Genomic DNA, 21276 nt, shown 5'->3' with positions numbered 1-21276 from the left:
TCATCGAGAACCAGCAGCCAAAACAACACACCTATTCCTAAAACAAGGTTAGAAAAATATGTTCTTAAAATTAACATTTTTAGTGATATTTTCATCCAAATTTTAACCTACAGGCATTGTAACAGGGGATCATTTTTTAAGCAGGGGAAACATCTGTGTAAGAAATGCATTTAGTGTTCCTTCCAAGTTAGGCCATACAAGAAACCCTCAAAAATGACACCTTCTCAATATATACTTACTGACCCTAAAACCTGCCAGGTTTGTGTGTCATGGAACATGCATTAATTTGTGTAATTCAAGAAGCTCATTTTTAACAGACAGTGTTTAATAATGTAAAATCTTATGAAAAATTATGTATTTTGTGCCTCAAATTCAAAAAGACAAATTATGTATATTTTTTTTATCTGAAATGCAATACGCCTCAAGTTCAAATGAAGATACAGAATCATCAACAAATAGAATCATTTAGGTTGGAGAAGACCTTTAAAATCACTGAGTCCAACCATTATCCCAGTACTGCCAAATCCACCACTAAACTGCATCCCACATCTGCACATCTTTTAAGTAACTCCAGGCATGGTGACTCAACCATTCCCCTGGGCAGTCCATTACAGTGCTTGACAACTGTTTTGGTGAAGAAACTTTTCCTAATATTTAATCTAAACCTCCCCTGATTCAACCTGAAGCAATTTCCTCTGATCCTATTGCTTGTTACCTGGGAGAAGAGTCCAACTCCACCTGACTTCAACTTTCTTTCAGGAAACTGGAGCGAGTGATCAGGTCCCTTCTGAGCCTCCTTCTCTCCAGGCTAAACACCCCCAGCTCCCACAGCTGCTCCTCACCACCCTTGTGCTCCAGACCCTTTCCCAACCCCATTGCCCTTCTCTGGACACACTCCAGCACCTCAGTGTTCTTCCTAAACTGAGGGACCCAGAACTGAACCAGGATTTGTGCAGGCCAAGCACAGGAGGATGACCACGGCCTTGGTCCTGCTGGCCACACTAGTGCTGACACAGGCCAGGATGCCATTTGCCTTCTTGTCCACCTGGGCACTTGCTGGCTTATGTTCAGCCCTCCAGGTCTTTTTCCACCATACAGTTTTCCAGTCACTCCTTCCCCAGCTTGTAGCACTGCAGGGGTGATGTGACCCAAGTGCAGGACCTGTCACTTGGCCTTGTTGAAGCTTGTACCACTGGCCTTGGCACATGGATCCAGCCTGCACAGATCCCTCTGCAAAGCCTTCCTGCCCTCCAGCAGTTCAACACTCCCACCCTTGGTGTGTCTGCAAACCCTGAACGTGTTGAGGGTGCCCTCAATTCCCTCAACCATGTCATTCATAAAGATATTAAACAGAACTGTCTCAGTAGTGTAATCCCTTACATAGCCATGGTAAAAAATATTTGTATTCAAATTTAAAAACTGAATATACTCAAAGTTGCAAAATGTGCTGTGGAAATCTGTGGAAAAATCACATATATTCCTTTCTTCTATTTGCAATGGATCAGACCCAGTGCACAAGGACACTGTAAGTCACTCTGCCCTGCACTGCCTTGGATCTTCTTGGTCATACCTGCAGTTAGTTTAGCAGAATTTAAATGCATTGATTAACCAGAAAACAGAACCTTAGGTTGCCAAGTCTGTAAACTATGATGAAAACAATAAGAAAAAAAGAGAAACTGATTAAGGCTTTTATTTCTAAATTTTTTCTTTCATTTATTACTCCTAGACCTTTAAATAAAAAATACATGGCTTTTACTTCAATCCAACCTGTGACCTTCTCAAAACCACTTTGATTACATAAAGCATCTACTTCCTGATGGGATAACTGACCTGATTTAAGTGACTGTAAAATGTAGTATTTCCTTTTAGTGGCGAATTCCTTTAATGTTAAGAAATAACTTCGCTATATGTGTTTACTCACCTCTGAGGCACATTCTTGTAGTGTCCCCACTATTGGTATTAAGATGTCTGTGTGTGAGCATTTGAGCCATCTAGCTAGTAACGGAATGCCACCAGCTTTACGGATTGCTTTCTTGTTTTTGGTGCTTTTGCTGCAGCTCCAGAGTGCCAAAGCCCCACAGCGTGCTGTTTCAGTGTCTTTGGCTTGGCATGATGATCCCACTGAAATAGATTCCAACAGCTCAACCTAAAAAAAACCCACCAATTTCTTAATATCTACAGGAAACTTTGATATCATGCTGCCTTCTAATTATGGTATACACTGTAATTAATCATGTTTGCAACACATGATTTATTTTTTGAGCAAAAAATATGCATATAACAAGGGTAAAAATTTTAATGTCTGCTTACCAATCTCTTGATTCCTCCATGTTGCCTTACTGTCTTTCGTGCTCGTTTAAATCTAGCAACATTGGCAATTGTTTCAGCTGCCAAACATTTTAGATCACTATCTGGAGAGTCCAGTATTTTCACCATGATCTCTAAGCCTCCAAGATCTGCAATTGCATGTCTGATCAATACATTTTGACTAATTTCCTTCAGGATTTTTAATGAACCAGTCTAAATAATGAGAAACGATAGAAGTCAAACATTATTTAGGTATACAAAAACATTATTTAAAATGATGGGTTATTTAATTTTTTTCTTTATATTTAATCAGGAGAAGAGAAGAAAACTGAAAGTCAAAGACATACATGTCTTTCTAAAAAATCTGAAGAAAACAAGAAAATGCAGAAATGAGAAATCAATCTTCTTTACACTCTGTAACATTGAAACAAAAAAAAATATTTTCATGGAAAAGGCATATTCATTGCTCTATTTGACAATAGCTCATTACCTGACATTTAATTTCTTCTGTATCAAGTAAATTAACTAACACTTCAAGACATCCAGTGTCTTTGATGGCCAGCTGACATGCTTCTTGAGACAAATTTAAATCTCTCATTGAACACAGGGCAATTAGAGTAGCTGTTGGATCACCTCCCTAAAATAAAGCAAGTAATTAGCAAATGTGTAAAGTGCATTTAATATAAAACTCAATCACTTCTAGTCATGCTAGTAAAACTACTACTAAAAAAGAAACGTTAGACTATTTTGATTCTATGGTGGTTCAATAATGCAAACATAGTAAGAAATGGAACTATTGATAAAGTCTGTAAATTGCATAAAGATTCAAAGGAGTGAATAGCTCAGGTGGAAAATGACTGACATGGATGACTTTGAATAGATCACATTGAATGTTTTTCTAAATGATAAGTTCTATTTCAGTCACTTCAACTAGACTTAAAGAAAAAATCAAAGAATGCAACACAGAAAGTTAAACCATATGACAGTGGATTCTTTTAAACCTATAATACAGATTTACTGTCGATAAAATCAGGGATGAACTGACCAGCATGGAAATTAGGAGAGCTGAGCTCTGGCTGCAACAGAAGCTGGAGTGAACATTGCCAGCTGGTACTAATGTGGAAGTTACAACTTAGGAGTACCTAGTAAATCAAACTACAGCATCCACCTCCTACATTCCAGGGAAGCTTTGGCTCCCATCCTGATCAGAACTGTGCTGCCCAATCCCATCTCTTTTAAAAGAGAGTTTTGAATCTGTAAAGGATTTTTGGTCAACCCTTCCCATGGGAAAGTGTTCTGCTAAATTCTGGACATCATAACGAAACACAGAATATTACAAAACTGAGTAATGTTTGCAAATATTAAACAGGTAGATCTAATAAACCCTGAACTTTTGAAGCATATTTCTTAAATGTAAACAGAAACAGTAAGACAGATTCAGTACAAAAGGAATTTAAATTTAGCATGCTCTTCAAGTTGTTATAAATATAGCAAAGAACCACAAGTGAGAAAATACATCCAAAAAGAATGTGAGAGAACTACTTCATAAAGCTTCAGACCAGTAGTTTACATCAGACAAAATAGTTCTGATAACCAACAAAGTATATATTCATAGTGCTTCATAATTCTTGCCTAAATTTCTTATAACAACAGATACCACAAAACTTCCCCACAGAAGTGGTTAAATGTAAAGGTAATTTTTAAACATGTGTAACATAGTGTCCTAGAGGAAGATGCCCACAATTTTTTACAATTATCTTTTAAAGTCATCTTTATCATCTTGATTTCAGGAGAATGAAATGTGTCTTGCTTTAATAACATATTTTCATCTACTTTGAAAATATGTCCTAGAGTATAAAATAATGTAACAATTTCTCAAACGTTTTCCTTGAGAAATCAGTTTATCCACACACGTAAAACTTAAAACAATTTTTTTTTAAAATCCCTGTGATATGTTTACAAAACTACAGAGAATATTCTGCAGGTCAGAAAACTAACAGCTGTCCTTTATTGAAATTTGTAGACTTTAAACATAGATCAGACTTTGACATTTCCTTTGCTTTGTCTGATAAAAGATTTGCAACAGGTGTTTTGAAAGAAAACTTGTCTTTTATATTTTACATAACTGTAAGAAGTATATTGCTAACCTGAAAAGTGATGACTCTCCTTCTGAGGAGTGCTTCTCCTACAGTGAAACTGCATTTATACATAACACAATAATCCATAATTCCCTTATCTTACATGTATAATGGTTGGTGTATGATATTTAATATGGGCCATGTTTTTAAAAATTAAACAACTTTTAATTTTCTTATACTGAATAAAAAATACAACTGTCTATAATGCATATACATGCATTTTAATTTTTCAGCTTCAAAAATGAACACATCAGTTTAAGTGTTTTTAATGAAAAACCACAATAAAATATTTTTCATATGTGCTGAAGCATCAGTTCTACAAAATAAGAAATACTGCTGATGGTTTCAACAATTATTTTTGTTTCTTGAAGTTATCATTACAGTAAATCTTGTAGTAGTTACAGCATAGATTTTAACATTCATGGAAATAGTTAGCTCTTCATTAAGTTGACATAAAATCTGCATCATGTTGTTATACCATTTGAAATCTGATATGTTGGAAGCATAATAGACTCTACTGGCAGATCAACAGTCAATTTTAAGGCTTGAAATTAAACACAGACTTAGTTAAAATGTGCCTTTCTTCCTTTATATCAGTATAACACATACATCCATGAAAATAAACCAGTATCACTGTTACACTATCAGTAAAACATCTTCTTGCACTGTATGTGTAATGTCTCTTACAATATTCAAGCTCACAAGTGAGAACAACTGAGAATTACAGAACTACTGACAAGATAAAAAAAAAAAGAATGAAAATAAAAGAAAAACACAAGCAAACACAGACACAACCTAAAGTTCCTCAAGGAACACACAGGTTCAAACCATCATTTTGTTTGACTTCTTTAATAATCAAGAGGTAAAACCCTGTTAGTCAACAGCAAGCTTTCAACAAATGGAACCAAGAAAGCAAAAGCATGAAGGGGTCTTTTTCATACATCAACGTTTACTATATTCTGCTAATGGTTAGTTAATGTCTCTGACAGGGTAGTGAACACTCTGACTATGCTAAGGACATAACCTGTCAGTAAGTACTTAGATAAGTCAGATGTTTTCATACTAGATGAACTCAATGGACTCTGCTCTGTGGTATTGAGAGAACTGGCTGATGCCATGATTAGTTTGCAGAACTGTAGGAAGAAATCTGTTCTTAGCAACAGAACACAACACTGACATTATCTATCAATATCAGAGCATTGCCAATCAAAAAAGCAAACTTTACAGAGACTTATAACCAGATTTGTAACCTGTAAGATACAAGAAATCCTCTTTCTTTGTTTTGGCACTGCTCAAATTTAAGTACATTCATTCTGGGTATTCTACTTCAAAAAAGATACTAAGAAAGTTGATAAAGACCAGACACCAAAATATCTCAAAATTATGATCTTCACAGAAAAATTGAAGGAACTGGTACTGTTTATTCTGAAGAAGACAGCAGGAAGGTAGTTTAAAGAACACCTTCAATGCCAACCATCTGTTTTCCAGGTCCGGACAAGAAATAATGGGGTTTAATGGCATCAGGTTTAATGGCATCAGGGTTAATCTACACTTGGAAAAATAATTAAAAAAAAAAAAGACTCAACAAAACCAACTTTAATGGTAAGAATATTTGATTTCTTGAATACATTGCTTACACCAGTCATGAAATCTCCATGACAGGAAAGAAAAGGTAGAGAAATATTTGTTCAGAAGACACACAAAGAATTGGTTCTGTTTTGGAGGCAAGCAGATGAAGTCAATGACTTCCTACATTCTGCTCTAGTCCTGTTTTCTGCTATTTACTATCATGAAATTTTTTTAATAATAAATTTTTTTAATATTTACTTCTTTTCTTAAAAAAAATAATTAACCCATAATAGGTAATATGATCATAGATACAGATCATTGATAATAAATTACACAGGCTTAAGTTTCAATAGCACATGTCCAATCCCAATAAACCATTTCTAGTCAATAAAAAGCTTTCATTTTTGAATTGATGATGTCAGTTCAGCGGGCTAAGAAAGAAAGATACAAAATTTACTCTAGAGTCAACTCTTTCAATTGAAACCTAAAGGCATTATAGGAGTACAAGTAATAAAATTATGAACAGGATTATAAAGAATACTATTCCAAATGTGTTGCCCATTTTGTAAAATAAAAATATATAAATGGAAATACATAAACATTACAATCAAGTTACAGTGCATTTAAGTTTCCCAAGAGAAAGCAAAATAAAGTAAAATGAACATTATACAGTTTTGGGCTGACAAATATCTCTATAAATACAGTACCTATTTGAAGGGTGTTTTATTAATTTGTTTAGGATTTAGAGTGAACATGAGTGAATGCTACCAGAAAACAAAATATTGTTTTACTCTGCCTGGCAATGTCAAAGATGGCCTTTTTTAACTATTTAGATCAATGGCTGAAATTTATTGTGCCAGAGTAAAAATTTTCTCTATTGTATTAAGTAAATCCTGGATAGGTAGTTATATGTGCATGTCTATGATAACAAGCCTATGGCTGAAAAACAGGGAAAAAATTGCTGTTTGTGGGCAGTTTTGTCATTCTTCTGTATAATACCCAAGTTTTGATTATGAGTACATATAATCTGAGTGGCAATTACAACACACTTGACAATATTAGGACCAAACATACCAGAACAATATATTTTTTAAAAATACAAAACAAACAAAATTGCATAATGTGAGAGCCCAATAAAAGTAGATGAAGTTATTGTTATACCAGACTTTCAAAATTAAAATTCATTAATGGAACAAAAATACTCCTAGAAAAAAAAAAACATCGCTTAATTGGAATCCCAACCCAAAGCAATACTGCTTCTATAAAACAAGAAATCCAAAACAAATAGTAAAGTATGAGACAGAATTCTTAGTTTAAAAGTCTGTGACTTTTTTATTTTCTGTTGAATTTACTCTCTTAAATCGCAGAGAAAATTTTGTAATTTTCTACTAGAAAATACTTTAACATCTAAATAAATTTTGATAAAGCTTAATGAAAGACTGAGTATTGCAGTATAAAATACATAATATGCTTCAGCAAGGCAATTTTTCTATGCTAGTGAATCTCTAAACACTGAGTTTTGTCATGGTTTAAATACTAGTTCCAATTTTTCATCTTAGTTTATAAAACATACAAGCTGCAACTTGTTAAGACATGAGTTATGGACAAGTATAACTGAGTTATGGAATAATTCCCTCACTCACTTCCTGAATCTTCTGGCGTTCTTTAGCTCCAGCCTGGCAGTATGTAAACCATACAGATTAAAATAAGTAAAGCCAGTGGAAAATCACAGGCATCACAACATTTCAAAACATTCACACTGAACTACAACAATACACAGAAGCTGCACTGTTTAACTTGCAGATTAATACATTGACCCTGACCCTACAAAATGGCAGAAGTGACATATATGTCATGACCCAGATACAGTGAGTTTAAATTGTCATATTTTATGAAATTGAAAATAAATGAGTTTCCAAAGAAAAGAATGTCTATTATTTTCTGTGCAAACCAGGAGGTTTTGTTAGGTAAGCATTGATTCCCTCTTGAAAACTCATCCAGGACGTGCATCCATTCTGTTAGCTTTCTTTTTCTGATTCATAGAAATCAGATTCTACCACAGAGGAGGTAAGAGTCTAACAGTTCATGTGCAAACATATGAACTTTTACTTCCTTGGACTGGGAATAATAGAATATTTTCCTAGTAACTTCTTAAACCTCAAACTTGGAAAGAAGTGAAATGGTAACCCCAAAACCACAGAAAACCTGGCCAAGATAATATATAATATATAATATCTTAACAGTGTAAGTTTATCTTCTACTCTGTTGTGAAACTTTCAGTTTAGGAGTGTATTTCTTCCCCAGATGCATCTGGACAATTTTATAAGGACACTTCATCTGAGGAAAATGAACCATACATGCGTTTTAAAAGAATATGCAGAAATTAGAAGCAAATAGGATTGAATGAGAAAGGGAAAAGGGTCTAGGATTAAAGTTTAAAAAGAAAAAGCCCTACACAAACAGCACTACCGTTAACAGCAATTTAGTATTGTAAACACTGACTTGGAGATGAGACATTTGCTGTCCATAACACAGATGTGCTACCGACCTTGTGTGATAGTGTTAGACCTGCCTAAGCCATTCTGACTTTGCCCAGTACTTGGCCCAGAAAGAGGATAAAAGCCTTAATGCTATTACAGCCATTTTAATTTTATGTATCCAACTAATTTAGGAAACCAGTGGATGTGAATTTGAGGAGAAAAGTTAATGAAGTTGAACTAGGAAGGACCATTGCCTCTGCAGACTGCTGGAGAGCTTGCATATGGTTGAAGCTTTAAAAGCACTGAACAGACAGAAGAGGCAGTGTCATTTGAAACTAGCCAAAAAAAATTTTGCAAGGAAAACCAAATTATAGCAATAGTTTATGAAAAACTAAGAGACAAGTGTTCTCTGGAGAAATAAAACAAACTTAGAAACGGGGCATAGTGAGAGCACAGGAAAAACAAATATGGGTGAAGACATGGCTGAAGCACAAGTGTGCTTCAGGAATAACAGTGTGTGGAGTGAGCTATGATTAAATTGCGTCTAGATTATTGTGGAACACTTAAAAACAATGCAGAATGTTGTTCTCACTACTTAAGACCTTTGCTACCTTTCAGACACAATCATACTAATTATTTAGGAAACAACAATTTGATTCTCTACTTCATGAATATAAAATTTGAAGTCAGATTGAGACAATTGTGGCAATTTACTACTGTTTTCAAGGTACTACAGTTTATGGTTTCAAAACCATAACTCATTAATTTCATTACCTGCTTTAATCATAGAATACAAACCTGTAGAAAGAGGAGAATCACACTTAGGTTATTTTACGAGCTTTTCCTCAGTCCTTTATTTTTTGTCTACCATCTCTTCTCTCCCCTTTTTTACTGAATTCTGTTTACTTTGTTTTTCTTTGTTTCTAGGTTGTCTTTCATCTTATCAGTTATAAAACTCTAAGAAATGTGTGACCCTGTGAACATTAATTAAACCTTCACTACACAAAAATTCATCAGAGCTGGTGTTGGTGTTAATGGTCAAAATTCAACTGGTTGTTATGAATTTTAAATGTCTCTTGGGATGAAGAATGATTGTATGGTATTTTGAGGAGGGAACTATTTCAGTGCTTCAAAGCTGCCAATTATAATAATAACTTGAGAGTTCACCATTTGCCAAATATTTCCTACCTAGTAAAATCATCATAAAAATATTTCTTTTTCATGATCAGCACTATCTACGTTGTTAGAATATACATATCTTAAGCATAAATTGAATTTTTCCACATATTTTTATTTCCTTTTTTTTTCCCCAGCGATCACATTCTTTGCTGAATTTTAAAATAAGATCTTGGCTAATACTGGAAGACGGGAGCAAGAGACATTCATGAACAGTAGAGAAGAGAGTGATATAGGGCTGACAGGTTTGCCAAGCTTGACGGGTGAGCCAAACATGTGCCCGGAAAGATTAGCAGGTGGCACACGATTATGTCACATACATTTGGTATCTTCTGAAAAATAACAGTCTTAGCCAAACTAAAGTGAGGTTTATTTTTCATCTTTACCTTTCCATCCAGTTGAAAACCTCCTTCAGACCACCCCACCATATACTTTCATGAGGAAGAGAGAAGATTTGTTGTTAGACATTTTAGTAATAATGTGAGTTGGTCAAAGTGGTCAGTCCTGAAAAAGGGCCTTACACAAAGGTACTACATGTACAAAAGTGCTTTACATGCACTTATGTATGTTTATTATGTATTTACTAGACAAAACATAATCTCGTACAAGTCTTGCCAGTAAGATACTATAAAGAAAAACTATTTCATTCTTATCTACAGATTGTAGAAATAGCTTTTATGTGCAATATATGTCATATATAAGTCCTACACAGATTAGAGACTTTTACTCCTACTATTAGATCCTAAGATTTGCATCCATTTGCATCATACACATAGGGTCAGATTTCAAGACTATGAGAACATCCATAAACAACAGAGAATGTAGACGTCTCACTTTAAACAATTAGTATTTGAAGATCCATTTTATTCCTTAGGATGATATGTTCATGTCTTTTTCTGAGATCCTGCACATTAGAATAAAATAGAATTACTTTTCTGCTAATCCCAAAATGCAATTGATTTCTTAATGAATGGCTCATGAAACCGATTTAAATTTTTATAATGAGTACTAGTATAATCTTAATAATATGGAATGTTTCCAATACCATTATAACTTAAGAAAGCTATACTTTTCCATGATGCAGTTCAAAAATACTGTCTGTCCTCTATTGCATGTAAATTTTGAGAAAAATCTACAAGCCACATCAATGTTTCCACAAGTGCCATAAATTTATAACTGGTTCTCATAAAAGAGTTGGTGTATACATCAGCTGCTAAAGCAGACGATTCTCATTTGCACATGGGCACCTGGGAGCTGCTGCTCAAGGCCACACCCAGGGAAGATCCTCCCTGGCTCCTGGCAGTGCCATAGCCTTTCTCCAGCTCCTGGGCCCGGCACAGGGCTCAAGCAGCTGGGGAGAGACAGCAGATTCGTCCATCCATCATTCCAAAGTAGAAAAGAAACACGATGCTGTTCTGGGAACGAGGTCTTTTGCACTGGAGTAATTCCAAACAGATATGAAATTAAAGGATATATTACATGAAGTGTGAGATTTGACTGGTTTCACTAGCATAGTCCTGAAATATAGCCAAAAGTAGAATGACTTTCCACATAATTCTGTAACTGACATTGCCCTGCAGAACTCTATTCATCTTCATCCTGGCATAGGTGTACATCTAAATCATGCCCTTACAGGGAACCAAAGTCAAACAGCACAAGGGCTTAAGAGACTAAATATTTATTCTGGATATTGGCATTATTCCTGGCACAGCCACCAGCCCAATTCACCTATCAACATCTCAGTTTTATCATAAAACCAGCAACAGTTAGTGCTGAACTGTGGGCAGCACAAAGCCCAGCTCTCACCATCTTTTTTCTTCTTTTTTTTTTTTCTTTCAGTGAACAGCCCCAGATCTGCCACAAAGAAGATTCTGCATCTTTACCTGATGTTCCTCGTTTCTAGTAAAAGGATAATTGAAAAAGATGACCCCTTCATACTACTCCTAAAATTTTTCAGATGTAAAAGGTAGTCCTTCCTCTAGAAAGCCAATTCTTCAGAAGTGCCAATCTAATAAATAATGTCAAATCTGAAGTAGGCTGGGTGAATCTCACTGTTACAAACATGAACAGAGCACCTCATTCCCATTTTATCTACTCTGGCCCCAAAGGATCCCTAACAAAAGACCATCACCAAGCTCACTGATCTATTCTGCTGCTCATTGTTAAGCTGATGGGGAGGCAAGGCAGGAACACACATGCTCCATCTCTGCCTTTGCAGCTCTGGGAAGCTTGAAGGTAGGACAAGGAGCCAGACCACAGAAGCAGCTGCTTCCCAGTGGAATAATTCCAACATGGATACTCTTTCCCAGAAAGGAAAGGGAGTGGAGAAGGGCAAAAAGTCAGAAGGGAATTTCCCCAGCACTGGAATTTTCTCTCCATCAAGAGGAACACAAGTACAGAGCCTATAGGCACACCTCACAGGATCCTTCAAGTGTGCTTTATACAAATAGCAACCGTCTTTCTAACATTTAATGAACATTATGTAATTTCTGACATTATATAAAAACTAGGTATCCTTCAGGTTTTACACAGGAGAGTTTTTCATTTGCAAATTGATAATTTATAGAATCTTGCTGAATTGTGATTCACATTAACTTAGGCAAACATTCAAAAAATCATTGCATCTACAAATTATCACATTTTCTTGGTACCTCAATCACATATTTTTAAGGCATTTAATTAATATTTTTAGATGAGCAACAACACAAATCAATTTAAATTTGTGCTTCTATATAAATATGCTTGTAGATACTTAAATAACACAGTCATAAATTTATTTTCTCTTACGTTGCATGTGTCATGAACACTTGCCTACATGAACAACAAGAATGCCAAAAAATCTCCCAAGTCTGGCCAGAAGTGCAGTATTTATACTTGAATTAAAATGAATTCCATGTGCAAACTAAAGTAGCTCTCCATCAATAAAACATTTCAGCCACTGTCTGTGGTATGGCACTGAGGCATCTCTTTTCAGCTTTATCTGACACTAGAGAGTTCTTGCTTTATGCAGCTAAGAATGAATACAGAAGTATTTTAAGCGTATCTTCAAATACTTAGTTTAATTTACACCTACCTTAACTATTGGAAGACTCAGGTGTACCTGAATATGTAAAGAAGTATAGATTTGAACTTCCATAACAAAACTTTTTTGCATTATTGAATTTTATATTACAAACTTCCTAATGGGTACTCATGATCTGATCAAAAATGCTGCCCTGTCATTTCCTAGTTCTAAACCATTATGTGATTTTGTTTGTTGACGGTTGGAACAAAATATAGACAATTTCTAAAACAGAGGTGCCTGAAAAATATACTTTCCTATCTGTCATTCTCACTCTTCTTTCAGAATGGTTTTATGCAATGGTTCCTGAAGGGTGGTTGTAGACAACTGGGGGTTGGTCTCTTTCTCCAGGCAGCAACTGACAGAATGAGAGGACACAGTCTTAAGCTGCGTCAAGGGAAATATAGGTTGGATATTAGGAAGAAGTTTTTCTCGGAAAGAGTGATTAAATATTGGAATAGTCTGCCCGGGGAGGTGGTGGAGTCACCATCCCTGGATGTGTTTAAAAGGAAACTGGATGTGGCACTTGATACCAAGACCTAGTTGAGGTGTTGAGGCTGGGTTGTACTCGATGATCTTGAAGGTCTCTTCCAACCTACACACTCTGTGATTCTGTGAAATGTAGATATGAATTTCAATACTGATTTAAGTTCAGTACCAAAATCTAAACACAACTATAGGAAGGATCTAGAGAGGAAAGTGAGTTTGAGAATTAAGTAACCAGGAGAAAAGACCCTTGTCAGTAAAGAGGGTGGTACATAAATGGGCCCATTTAAAAGATTAGTGGGAATTCATCAACGGTAATGAATTTCAATGAATTTATCTTCCCCAGGAGGACCTTGTTTCTCTGAGCTTTCAGAAAAGTACCAAGAGTTGCTTCATAATACAGACAGAAGGAAGCTGTTAGCAAACTGAAAGGTTTGAAAACAACCTCTTGAACTGTAATTACACGCAAGTAGGAAGAATTCTATAATGCAAAATGTGTACATGCTGTATTCAGCATTAGAAATATCTGAGCAAGTTGCATGCTCAAAGTTACATTTGCAAAGGGTTATTTTACCATAGCCAAAATGACAAAAATACAGAGGTCCAGCCTAGAAAAGATAAATGTAGACAGGCTTGTATTATCCATGTTTGTCTGTGTCTCTTTGCCAGGTCCACTAGCAAGGCCACACAGACATGAACTGAAAACGAGCAGTGTGAGTACTCTGAATACATTTTAAAAGACTGAGTTACTCTTCTCCAATAGTTAAAAGGACTGTGAGAAGCCCAAACTTTGCTTATTCTGCACAAGTACTTAATTGCAGAATAATACAATCATAAAGGTTGGAAAAGATCTTCAGGATCATCAAGTCCAAGACCATTGACTGAGCACCACGACATCAACTAAACCACAGTACCAAAGGCCAGTCATTTCTTGAGCACTTCCAAGGATGGTGACTCCACCACTTCTCTGGGCAGCCCATTGCAATGCTTAACCACCCTTGCAGCAAAAAATTCTTCCTGATGTCCAGCCTGAACCTCCCCTGGCACATCTTGAGGCCATGTCCTCTTGTCCCATCTCCAGTTGCCTGGGAGAAGAGGCTGACCTCTACCTGGCTACAACGTCCTTTCAAGCAGTTAGAAGTGATAAGATCACTCCTGAGCCTCCTTTTCTCCAGGCTAAACAAGCCCAGCTCCCTCAGCTGCTCCTCATATGACTTGCTCTTTGTGCTGCACTGAAAGCCAGTACCATCATTTTATGTCAGATGTGTATACTCCGTAGTTGCACTCAAAAAAATAAATAAGCCAGTGCTTTTATTAGCAACTTAACAGAACTTAAATTCCAGTACAAACTTGTAAAGGAACTTCTCCTGAGGGAAAAACATAATTAGAGTTTTCCAGAATAGTAAAGGGATGTTGTGTTTTTGATCTGTTTCAGACATATTCAGAATTCTAACTATCTATATTTATAGGTTCCAAAAGATTTTCAACAAGTCTGTGTAAAAACTTTTTTTGGTTTGTTTTAGAAGATGCCTGTTTATTATACATTTTCTTGTCCACTAAAGCATCTATCCAGACACAAGACCATGTTAGAATTATTTCAGACATGCATTAATCACAGTTGATGAAAGACTTTAGGCAACTATTCAGTTTTAATAAAAACTCTTGAAAGTTATTATCCACATAAAGAAATCTCTTGGAAAGTTTCATACAAAAAGCAAAACAGAAACCCAATAATTAATAAAGAGATTATGCCATCTTATGTTTTAAATAACACTGAACAGATGGTTTAATCTAAAGGGCTATATAAGCCAAAAATAGCAGATTAAAAAGAAAGTGCGTGATAGGAAAGTCCACAGTTCCAGGATTTGAAAATACTACACTGCAGGGTTATACTAAAGTACAATGAAAGTGGAAAGGATAGGAAACTGGTCTGGTCTCCTCAAATGTAATTTTTTAACTTTTTATACAATTTATCAGTGCTTACTTACTTTTACGTATTTTGCAAGTTTCTGAATTCCCCAGTATTCTGGTGATAAATCGGTGCCTCCTTCCTGGTGGCGGATAGGCTGCTCATCTTCTTCAGTCTCTGAGGAACTTTCACCAACATCCTCAACACTGCTTGATGCTTTACTAAAAATAAATAAACAGAATCACCAATTTCAAATAGTTATAAACTATAATATGGACAGGCATATTTCAAACAGGTATGACAACACCGCCTAATAACTAGAAAAATACAGCTAACATTACCAAATGGTAGGTATATATAATGATAATTACTGTAGATAGGGAAAATAAAAATTAAAAAATTGAGGGAGGAAAAATAAGTGACCCATACCATTTTGAAGTTTCTTGAATTTTAACCATTTTAGATTTGCCGCTGGCTTTCTTTTTTGTATTCGGAGGTCCAGCACTACTTTTCCCTTCTTCGGAGTCTTTTTTTGGAGGCTTGTCACTACTGGATGTGGGCTTATTAAAACAAACAAACAAACAAACAGACCAACAACCCAGAAATTATTTTTTCCAGAATATTCTTCAGCATACTGTAATTCAGAGAACTCCTGATTGTCCATGCATTAATAGTTTTGGATGGATATGTTGAACATAGTTCAACAGATGTCTCTGGTTGCTTTTTGAACTCACATAAATAAATGAATTTACTTTCTTCTGGCAAGGAATATGAGTGCTTAGCTATGTAGAGTATTAAGACATCTCTCCCTTTGTTCTGAACTGATCTCACTGGCTTATTTTCATTTGATGCCCTTTATTTTTGTCCTAGAACAGACAGTGACTATCTGTTCTCTATTTACCATCCCCAGACATGAGTTTCTGTATCCTTCTTCTTCTCCTATAGTCATCTTATTTCCAGGCAGTCTTGGTCTGCCTAGTTCTTCCACACACTTAGATGCTCCACAGCTTTGATCATGCTGAATACAGTATCTATGATTTTCCTCGTACTCCAGAAAAACTCCTAGTTCTAACTGGCCACAATCTCTGGTACCTTTTTTGTCCCTAAATGACAATGCTGTGCAAGCAGAATGTCTTTTTGAGCCTGAGCTGGTAACGCTATTACAGTCACAAGAAAAAGAAAGAATATTACTTATGATTGCAGTCAATTTCACTACATCAAGACTTTAACAATAACTGTGGAAAAAGGTTAGCTCTTGCTCTGAGAAGCCAATTTCTTTTCAACTGATAACCATAGGTTATCATCCAAAATCTCTTAAAATCTTTCTTGCAAATTGTTAAATTGGTAGACTTGAGAAAGATACTATTTTTTGTAGGATGACATTGGAAGGCTTTTTTGCAGATATTCTTCTTTCTCCACTAACACAAAACTAGGGAACATGAAATCGAAACAGAGTTCTGATTTCAGAAGACAAATCCAACACTATCCAATACATGTATACTCTATTTTGGGTGTTCAAACTTTGAGATAATGTCATCAGTGAATATTATTGCTAACTAGATCTAGAGAAGTAGCTAATATAATATGAAATCATTACAAAGTGGCAGTAATAAGAGACATTCTGATTTTCCACCCTGAACCTCTTTTAACTCCCTCAGAAAGTGTGGTTTAGATCAGGTTTTCTAATCAGTCTTGCTTTAAAAGGCATTTTACACCAAAAAATATGATGATATCACAGTCCTGGAGGACAAGTACTGCAGATGATTGCAAGTTCCTTCCCTGCCTTGCTGTGGAAATGATATAAAAACAACAAAGTTGTCGCATGACAGAAAAAACCTGAGAATTCTCTTTGGTATTTCAAACTCTCTCCTTAGAAATTAACAGACAGTAAGCTTTGTTTTATTCCTCCTAACCTAAGACAACAATGGAAATCTGTAACATGCAGCCCTATCATCAGCACAGTTTATAGAGACCTATAGGCAAAATCAATTTTAAAGATAACTACTTCTCTTTGGGAAGCAGAAATCCCACTGCTCTTCCACTTCATACATGGTTTTAACCTCTGGCCAGTAGATCCTGCTGAAGAACTTTTCTCTTTCCCATTTGCAGTCTTTTCTGTCAAATCATGAAGGCTCTGTGATTGGCCAGAAATTTCAGCACCTTCCACATGGTGATTATTCTTCTCATGTGCTGGTTCTTTAAAAACAATATGTTCCTAATGAAAGGAGACATGGTTTGTCACTCATACTGCTATATGAATAATGAATATTGAAACAGTTAGTTATAAGCATAATTCCAGGACTCTGTGCTCAAAAATGGTATGCATTAAACTGCATACCATTGAATGAGAGTCTAAGCATAAAATTACATTGTCTTTAAAAGAACAAAACATTAATTTGGAAAGTAGCAGTTATCATGAAGCAAATTGAAGTACAGAAAAGAAGTTGATTGATTTGGAACTTCCAGAACATTCTTGAATATTTGGTGTTGTTTGATTTTTAATGTCAAAAATCTGTAACACAAGCACTTTTATATAACCTAGGTCCAAATGATTTTTAAGATTTAGAATTGCAAAGTCAGCCATTCTACTTTCAATGGATCATTTACATAAAATCTATTTCCCTGCCTAAAGGATTTGCAAAAAATTCTCACAAAAAAGTAATGAACATAAAACTGAAAATAGGCTATCATAAACTGCTAGACTTCAGTTCCAAGTAATTTAATTTGATATAGTTTAGAATTAATATAAACACATTCCATTTAATATTTTTCACCTTCTGTCTCTCAGGACAAAACATTGTTGAACAAGTCACATATAAGAATGGAGCTGAGTGGCACCTACTAATCCTTCAGCTGTCAGTGTCTAGTACCATGGCTGATCAATAATACACAGAACAGAAAGGACTGTTGTCAACTCTTATTCACTACTGGAACACATTCAACTTTTACAGGAAAGTCAACATATGATGGTTACTTATTATTATTATTATTGTTATTGCAGCTGTCAGTACCAGATAGGTGAAGACATTCCTTTGTGTGCCTGATTCAAGGCAGTTTTAAGGAGACTGTCACAGCAGGATCTGTTTTTGACCGGTCCCTGATGAGATTCGGCTGTTGAAGCCTCGCCAACTCGAGTGTCTAATTCCAAACTAACTCATGCTAATGTTCTCACTCTGAAAATGTACTCTAGACAAGACAATTTAGCACATGATAAACTAGATAAATCACAGGGGATTGGTGCTGTAGCTTGATCAGTTAAGCATGCTTTAAAAAGTATGTTTGCTACAGCACTATACGCCAACACAGCAATTCTGAACATTAGCTTAAACAAGGCCAGGCAGATATTATAAGGTTTTGCAATATATGTGTATGTAATGAGCTTTTTGAAGCTCTGCTCTCCTCAGAAAATAAATCAAAACTATTTCCTTTCATATTTTACATCACTTAGGTAAAATTGGAAATACAGCTTTTCTCTGCATTTCACAGTTCTTGAGCACAAAAGATTTTCCCTCAAGTACAAATGCTCTGCAGGTCAATGGCATTAACTTGTTTAAATTCCAATTTTAGAAATCAGAATGAACTAAACCAGCTCTTCAGCAAGGCAAGATGATATGAAATTCCAAAACCATTAAAAAGGTATGATGTACACTCTTCTGCATAAACTTACTTACACAGCCAGGGAATAATGAGTGTATTATTTACATGAAAACTGAAGGAAAACAGGGTAACTTCGGTTTATTTGTTCTTATTTAATAAGTGTAACTTATTAAGTGTAACTTAAAAAGTTACAATATATTCATAACGGCAGAAAACTAGTAAATAAAGGTGTGTTATTATCAATAGTAACATTATTCTATATTAACATTTAGGATTAGATCTGAAAAAATGGTAAAATGTACCATACTTTACCTTTCATGATCATCAAATGAAGCCAAAGGACTGCAAATAAATTAAACCATTGTCTAAAAACATTCATATGTTGTCCTATTTATGAAGTGTAAACCAATACGTATGTATAATATTAAAAAACTACTTGCTTATGAGATAAATTAAAAATTTGGAACTTAATACCTTTTCAAACAGAACAACTCACAAATCTAATTCCAAAACTGTTAATAAAAGCTACTGTATTTATGTGTGCAGCTCTGTTCTTTCAAAATTGTCAAATATCTGCATCTCAAAAAAAAAAAAAAAAAAAAAAAAAAAAAAAAACAAAAAAAAAAAAACCCTACAACCCAGAAAATCAGAAGTAGAGGATAAGGAAATTTCGCTGTTAATTACTTCCTTCTTGCAGTAATTAAAGTTGCATATAAATAACCAAAATTAAACTCTTGACAGATTTTGGCCTGTAAGGAATTTTACCAAGTTATCTGATAAAATGACACTAGAAATCTAAAAAGGGAAAAAAAAAAAAAAAAAGTTTTATCAGTAACAATGGAATGACTAAAATTGTATTGGTAGTGTGTGAGTCTAGCTACTATAGAGCTCCAAATAAAAGCCAAAACACTTGCATTTTACAGTGTCTGAAACATGACAAAGTGTGTAAGCTGGATACTTAACTCAGCTCTGATATTTAAATCAGGCAGTTCTCATAAAAAAGTTGGTCAATTATTTATGTTTGGGTTACAAAGAATGAAAATAAAAATGTAAGTAGTTTTCATCACAGAAAAATATTGTAATAAAAAGCTGACCTTTTCCATACAGATATCACATTTTCCTGCTTTAATATTTCCACTGCTCCATAAAGAACAAGGCTAGTAGACAGACAAAACATTTCTTGCAAAATTAGAAGCTGACCTCACATGTTGGATGACACTCCACCAAAAGCATGATAGGATAACACATGAAATGGTGTACTAGTTGCTATTTACAAGAAACATATTTTTTAGAAACTGAAACAAATAATAACTTTTTAAAGCACTCCAGTATTTATTCATTTAATCACAGATTTATCTTTGATAAAGAACATAAACATTTATCCAGGTTTAAAATGTAATTCTTACCAATGTACATTTGCACAAAGAAGTACAGCAAATATCAATAAATACATACCTGTTTAGCCATGTTTTCTACAAATCTAGGTAATCTCTCCCTTAAAAATGTGACTATGTCTTTATATATAGATAACTTTTTCTTTCATAGTCAGTATCTTTTACCCTTTAGTTGACCCTTAAAAAAAGAATACATTTAAAATCGTTAATAGTTATGCCTTACACAGGTAATTTAATCTGCCTCTTAAAACAGTGTAAAAGAGCACCAAGGTCATATCGTAATGAATTAGATAAAGATGTCTCATGCTTCATAAAGATGCATGGACCATCTCCGTGGACCCCAACAGATGATCAAGAGCTTACACAAGATTTTGCAAGCAATAACCATCAGTTAATTGTCCCCTGTGCAGTTCCACTGAAAAGAATTTATAACTTATGGCAAACAATCAAGTAAATATAAGATTCCCGGGCAGAAGGCAGACGTCTAAAAGGCCCAGTAAACTGCATGACCCGGCTGCCTGAGCAGAAACCAGGTGCAAACACCGATTAGTTCATCTTAATTCCCGCTACTATTAGAAATTCTGGCCGCCAACAGCAGGAGGCCTCTGTTCAGGCTGCAGCAAAAGGATCCTCGTGTTAAAAGCCTCCAGGGCAGGCGGACAGACCCGGCGCCCGCGGCGCTCCCCGCGAATGGCGACTGAGGGGGGTCCGCCCGTCCCCCAGCCCGGGGCGGCCTCGGCCGTGTGGGGACCGCGGGGCAGGGGCAGGGTGGGAGCGGGAGGGAGCCGGGAGCCGAGGGCCCGGAGCGGGGATACAGTGGAGCCCGGGGTCGCCCGTAGCCCGCCCGATGTTCGCCCTCACCTCACCTCGCCCCGGGCCGGCCGCGCCCCGCCATGGCCGGCGGCGTTGCCGTGGGGACGGGCCGCGTTACCGGGACAGCCGCGGGCCCGGCCCGCATTCCTCCTCCGAACGGACGGGAAGCGACATTTGAACTCGTAAAGCAGGCTGTATGCTTTCGCTGTAGAGTTAAATAATGCAAAAAGGGTTACCTAGCAAGAGAGTTACCTTGCGCCAGCGGTTAAAGGACCACACCGAACGGTTCTTAGCTTGAATTTTAGCCAGTGCAGCCTAAAGCTTTCCCTGGCGGTCAGCGGTTACA

The 21276-nt window shown here is 35.9% G+C and overlaps 1 protein-coding gene across 1 annotated transcript in view; it reads right to left on the bottom strand.

The window, feature by feature from the left end:
* Positions 1-15614, bottom strand: part of ODAD2 (outer dynein arm docking complex subunit 2) — a gene marked incomplete at its 3' end in the record, with an annotated part of 61764 nt that extends 46150 nt beyond the window's left edge. The window contains exons 1-5 of the mRNA XM_083876214.1: positions 15556-15614; positions 15206-15347; positions 2798-2944; positions 2311-2520; positions 1922-2146 (exon numbers count right to left, since the gene is read on the bottom strand). Of these exons, the coding sequence (XP_083732340.1) occupies positions 1922-2146; positions 2311-2520; positions 2798-2944; positions 15206-15347; positions 15556-15584 (753 nt within the window). The 5' untranslated portion in view covers positions 15585-15614. The remainder of the gene's footprint in view (positions 1-1921; positions 2147-2310; positions 2521-2797; positions 2945-15205; positions 15348-15555) is intronic.
* Between the last annotated feature and the right edge of the window lie 5662 nt (positions 15615-21276).

The sequence above is a fragment of the Zosterops lateralis genome (assembly GCF_965231275.1).
Source record: "Zosterops lateralis genome assembly, chromosome: 1".
Classification (NCBI taxonomy): Eukaryota; Metazoa; Chordata; class Aves; order Passeriformes; family Zosteropidae; genus Zosterops; species Zosterops lateralis.
The sequence above is the reverse complement of the archived record's forward strand: the minus strand, read 5'-3'. Positions and strand labels throughout refer to the sequence as shown.